Source organism: Oryctolagus cuniculus, chromosome 1, assembly GCF_051225735.1.
Source record: "Oryctolagus cuniculus isolate XC-2025 breed Fujian yellow rabbit chromosome 1, ASM5122573v1, whole genome shotgun sequence".
NCBI lineage: Eukaryota > Metazoa > Chordata > Mammalia > Lagomorpha > Leporidae > Oryctolagus > Oryctolagus cuniculus.
The window spans coordinates 61,939,761-61,945,848 of NC_142867.1; the positions used below are offsets into that span (position 1 = coordinate 61,939,761).

Genomic DNA, 6,088 nt, shown 5'->3' on the forward strand with positions numbered 1-6,088 from the left:
ATTTAAAATAGCATGGTAATTGCTGGCGCCATGGCTCAATAGGCTAATCCTCTGCCTTGCGGCGCCGGCACACCGGGTTCTAGTCCCGGTCGGGGCGCTGGATTCTGTCCCGGTTGCCCCTCTTCCAGGCCAGCTCTCTGCTATGGCCCGGGAGTGCAGTGGAGGATGGCCCAAGTGCTTGGGCCCTGCACTGGCATGGGAGACCAGGAGAAGCACCTGGCTCCTGGCTTCGGATCAGCGCGGTGCACCGGCTGCAGCGCAATGGCCACGGCGGCCATTGGAGGGTGAACCAACGGCAAAGGAAGACCTTTCTCTCTGTCACTCTCTCTCTCACTGTCCACTCTGCCTGTCAAAAAAAAAAAAAATGGTAATTCAATTCACACAAAAAAAGTATCTTAAAATGGCAAATAAGCAAGCAGCCTCTTAAGAAAATCAGACTAAAGTTTAGTAGTAGAGGAATGCAGCAAATAATATTATTTTACGAAATATCTTCCTGGATCATCTTGCACAATGAATGCTACAGTTTTGTATTGTTTCTGATTAGATTTGAAGATTGAAGGGATTTGCCATTATTGCTCATTATGCCACTTACCAATGGCACCTACTTCAAGCCATCTGTCTTCACACTAACTGGAATTCCTGGCCTTGAATCAGTGCAACACTGGATTGGGATCCCGTTCTTCATCTCTTTTGTCCTGGCCATTATTGGAAATGGGCTGCTCATCATCATCGTTCGCACTGAGCGTGCTCTCCATGAGCCCATGTTTATCTTTTTAGCTGTGTTGGCCACTACTGATCTAGGCCTGACCTTGTGTATTACCCCTAAAATGCTGGCAATATTTTGGCTGCAGTCAAGAGAGATTTACTTTGACTCCTGTCTGACCCAGATGTATTTTACTCATACTTTCCAGTGCATGGAGTCTGGTATGCTTTTGGCCATGGCCTTTGACAGATATGTGGCTATCTGCGAGCCCCTGAGGCATTCTGCGATTCTCACAAAGAAGGCGCTGGTCAGCATCGTCATGGTAGTGACTCTCCGGGCATCTGTCGTCATCACCATGTGTCCACTGCTGGTCAAGTTGCGCCTAGAGCATTTCCGAACCACAGTCATCACTCATTCTTACTGTGAGCACATGGCTGTGGTAAAGCTGGCTGCAGACAATGTCAGAGCCAATAAAGTGTATGGGCTATTTGTGGCTTTCTCAGTCCTTGGATTTGATGTGATCTTCATTTTCTTGTCTTACGCCTTTATCTTCCAGGCTGTTTTTAAATTGCCCCAGAAGGAGGCACGGTTCAAGGCATTCAACACATGCACAGCCCACATCTTTGTCTTTCTCCAATTCTATATCCTCACGTTTTTTACATCCTTCATACACAGATTTGGCTTCAATGTTGCTCCTTATGTGCACATTCTACTGTCCAACCTTTACCTGCTTCTTCCACCCCTGCTCAACCCCATCGTCTATGGAGTGAAGACGAAACAGATCAGAGAGGGAGTTCTCAAAATGCTCACTCCCAAGAGTTAAACCGACAGGCCCTCCAACTCCTCATGCACGCTTCATAATAGTATGCGTAGCTGTTGTCATGCAGAGTTGTACAGTGATAATTTTCACAATCTTTTCATTTCCACAGGAAGGAATATATTTTATAAATAAAATTACACGTGTTCAAAGGCAATTTTATAAATTTTTCTCCAAAACTGATCATGATTTCAATGAAACTTTAATTTACAGCTTTTATTATGCGCTTAGATATATTCTACCCCTGAAGTAGCATCAATTTGCATAGTTTTATTCTCAATTTTATGCTTTTTTTTTTTTTTTTTTTTTTTTTTGACAGGCAGAGTTAGAGAGAGAGAGACAGAGAGAAAGGTCTTCCTTTGCCGTTGGTTCACCCTCCAATGGCCGTCGCTGCAGCCGGCGCACCGTGCTGATCCGATGGCAGGAGCCAGGTACTTAACCTGGTCTCCCATGGGGTGCAGGGCCCAAGCACCTGGGCCATCCTCCACTGCACTCCCTGGCCATAGCAGAGAGCTGGCCTGGAAGAGGGGCAACCGGGACAGAATCCGGCGCCCCAACCGGGACTAGAACCCGGTGTGCCGGCGCCGCAAGGTGGAGGATTAGCCTATTGAGCCACGGCGCCGGCCTTCAATTTTATGCTTTTCATAAGCTATGACTGTTACGAGGCTTCTCCCACTATCTACCACTAGATTCTAATGTATAGATGCACAGTGAAATTTATATTTTAATTATTTAAAAATTCCCATTTCTGTATATCCCCATTAACGTGAACTAGAGGATGGAAGATTAATATCTCTCTCTCTCTCTCTCTCTCTCTCTCTGTAACTTTGCCTCTCCAAATAAATAAGAATCTTTTTTAAAAAATAGGCATTATTCTCCATCTTAATATTTGACACTTCCAAGTTTGAGGGCCAGGAAAAGGTAATGAGTTCAATTTTGCCATGTTGTTTTGAGATTGTGGCAGACTACACAAGTACATATTTAAATTAAGCCATATGAATTCAAATGTGAACCTCTGAGGATAGGGAGTTGGTTTCTGAACCGTATATGTAGAGATTTAACTTGAATATGTGTAAATAAGTACGGTGAGCTAAAGTCTAAAACATCAAAAATCAAACCTGAAAAAAAGAATTTATATTTGTCTGAGGATTCATAGCTCAATCTATGTTCTAAAATGGGTGCTCCATTTTGCATTCATTGAAGCAATGTCTAATGGATCCAATTTTGTCACATCTCACATCACTTGTTGTAATGTACATTGTTTATTACCATAGTACTACTGGAAAGTAAAGTGGTACCATTGTACTTTGGATTTGAATTTGCATGATAAGTAATTATGTTGAGGACCTATTCATGTGTTTATTGGTAATTTACTCATCTTTCTTAGAGAAAAAAAATACTATTAAAGTCCCTCACCTATTATTAATGGAGTTAATTAGCTTTTTATTATTTTATTATAAGAAATCTTTGTATATTATAGATATGATTATTCTAACTGTCATTTGGGTCATAAACATTTTATTCCATTCAGTGAGGTGTACCTTCACTTTCTTAATATTATTTGCATAAGTTTAAAATTTCAATGTAGTCTTTTTAATGAATTTTTCTATAATTGCTTGTGTTTTTCTATCATACTAAGTAACCATCACCAATTGCAAAGCCTTGAATATTTACTTCAATGTTTTCTATTGAGAGTTTTACAATTAAGCAAAAGAAATCAAAGGCAGACAAGTAAGGAAGTAATAAGTAAAATTATCCCTATTTGCAGATGACATGATTCTATATAGGGAGAAACCTAAAGACTACCAATAACTGATGAATAAATTATATAAAGTTCCAAGATACACAATCAGCATACAAAAACTGGTAGTATCCTTATATATTAATAACTAAATTTCTGAGAATGAGATTATAAGGGGGCTAGTACCATGACACAGAAGCTTAAAGCCCCGACCTGCAGCACCAACATCACATCTGGGCACCAGTTCAAGTCCCGGCTGCTTCACTTCTGATCCAGCGCTCTGCTAATACACCTGAGAAAGCAGTGGAAGATGGCCCAAGTGCTTGGGCCCCTGCATATATGTGGGAGACCTGAAAGAAGCTCTTGGCTCCTGGCTTCAGACTGGCTCAGATCTGGCCATTGCGATCATTTGGGGAGTGAACCAGTGGATGGAAGACCTCTCTGTCTCTCTCTCAATCTGTCTCTACTTCTCTCTGTAACTCTTTCAAATAATTAAAATAAATCTTAAAAAAGGGCATTATATAAAAGAGCAAACCAAATCCCAGTAACTACCAAATAATATCTTGCAATAATTTGAACAAAGAACGTGAAAGATCACTAAATGAAAAATTAAAAAAAATAATGAGGTCGCCCTAAATGGAAGATCTCTGCGAGTGAGATCCCAGTGGAAAGAATGGGGCCATCAAAGAAGGAGGTACCTTTCTCTGAAGGGAGGAGAGAACTTCCACTTTGACTATGACCCTGTCGGAATAAGATCGAAGTTGGCAAACTCAAAAGGCTTCCATAGCCTTGGCAACGCATGACTAGAGCCTAGGGAGATTACCGACGCCATAAACAAGTGTGTCAAATTGTTAAGTCAACAACAGGAGTCACTGTGTACTTACTTCTCATGTGGGATCTGTCCTTAATGTGTTGTCCAATGTGAAGTAATGCTATAACTAGTACTGAAACAGTATTTTACACTTTGTGTTTCTGTGTGGGTGCAAACTGATGAAATCTTTACTTAATATATAATAAATCAATCTTCTGTATATAAAGATAATTGAAAATGAATCTTGACGTGAATGGAATGGGAGAGGGAGTGGGAGATGGGAGGGGTGTGAGTGGGAGGGAACTTATTGGGGGGGAAGCCATTGTAATCCATTAACTGTACTTTGAAAATTTATATTTACTAAATAAAAAATAATGAAAGAACTTGAGAATGACACAAAAAATGAAACACTTTCTGTGGTGGAATGAGAAGGCCATGCCAAGATGGTGCTGGCAAGTAAGCATCTGTTACTCAGGAACTGGTTTCAGAACCCACCTGGCAACAGGCAGTGATTGGTTACAGCATCAACTGCCCCTTGACTGGATTGGCTGCCTTGACTATATAAGCTGCTGCTTCTATTGAAATAAATGAGTCTGCAAGCTGCTCACCTCTAGCCTGCTTTCACCTGACTACTGGTGTCTGTGTCGTGATTCTGTGCCTCTTGTCCCCACCATGCTTCTCCTCCCAGAACAAATCCATAGGAACATCTTTCTGTATCAATATTACAAAAATGTCCATACTAATCAAAGCAACTACAGGTCCATTACAATCCTTAAAATCATTGACATTCTTCACAGAACTAGAAAAAATAATCTTAGTTTTGTAAAAAAATTAATTTAGTTTTATACTTTTTTTTCCATAATAGTTTTAAAGGAGAGGCAGAGAGAGAGAGAGGTCTTCCATCTGCTGGTTCACTCTCCAATTGGCCAGAAAGGCCATAGCTGCACCGATCCAAAGCAAGGGGCCAGGAGCTTCTTCCAGGTCTTCTACGTGGGTGCAGGGGCCCAAGGACTTGGGCCATCTTCTACTGCTTTCCCAGGCCATAGCAGAGAGCTGGATCAGAAGTGGAGCAGCAGGGACCCAAATAGGCACTGAAATGGAATGCCAGCACTGCAGGAGGTAGCTTTACCCAATAAGCCACAGTGCTGGCCCCTCCTGTATTTTTTTAATATAGACCTTTTTTCCGTTAAAATATTTATTTATTTGAAAGTCAGAGTTACACAGAGAGAGAAGAGGCAGCAAGAGAGAGTGGTCTTCCATCCGCTGGTTCACTCCATAAGTGGCTGCAACAACTGGAGCTGTGCTGATCCAAAGCCAGGAGCTGGGAGCCTCTTCCTAGTCTCCCATATGGGTGTAGGGGCCCAAGGACTTGGGCCATTTTCCACTGCTTTCCCAGGCCATAGCAGAGAGCAGCTGGAACTCAAATCGGCACCCATATGGAATGCTGACACTGAAAGTGTAGGCTTTACCCACTATGCCACTGCGCTGGCCCCCAGAACCCTTTTTAACCTTCCCATCCTTCACACTCTCTAGTAATTAACATTATTTGTTCAGATTGAGTTTATTTTTTAATTCACTGTTAACTCTTACATATGAAGGAAGCATGGTATTTTTCTTTCTGTATCTGGCTTATTTCGCTCTACATAATGTCCTCCATTTGCTGCAAGTGACAGCATTTTATTCTTTTTTATAAATGAATTGTATTACATTCATTCATATGTATAATTTGAAAGTGGACACTTTTTGATTCCATATTTTGGCTACTTTGAACAACATGGCTACAAACATGTATGTTTTTCTTTGATAAAATAATTTCATGAAAATTCTAATGGAAGCACAAAAGACTTTAAATAGTCAAAGAAATCATGAACAAAAGGGATAAAGCTGGAGATATCACAATATCATATTTCAGGACTAATTACTGAGCTATTATAATAAAATGTGTTGTAACAAAATGAGCTATTGTAACAAAATGCATTGTAGAAAATGATATGTATATGCACCTAATTACAGGGC

At 40.8% G+C, this 6,088-nt stretch overlaps 1 protein-coding gene across 1 annotated transcript; it reads left to right on the forward strand.

Moving 5' to 3' along the window:
• Positions 1-581: 581 nt before the first annotated feature.
• Positions 582-2,586, forward strand: LOC100350139 (olfactory receptor 52A5-like). Its single transcript, XM_089305700.1, has 2 exons — positions 582-1,507; positions 2,550-2,586. The coding sequence occupies exons 1-2, from the start codon at positions 582-584 to the stop codon at positions 2,584-2,586; spliced, it is 963 nt and encodes a 320-aa protein (XP_089161826.1).
• The last annotated feature ends 3,502 nt before the right edge of the window (positions 2,587-6,088 follow it).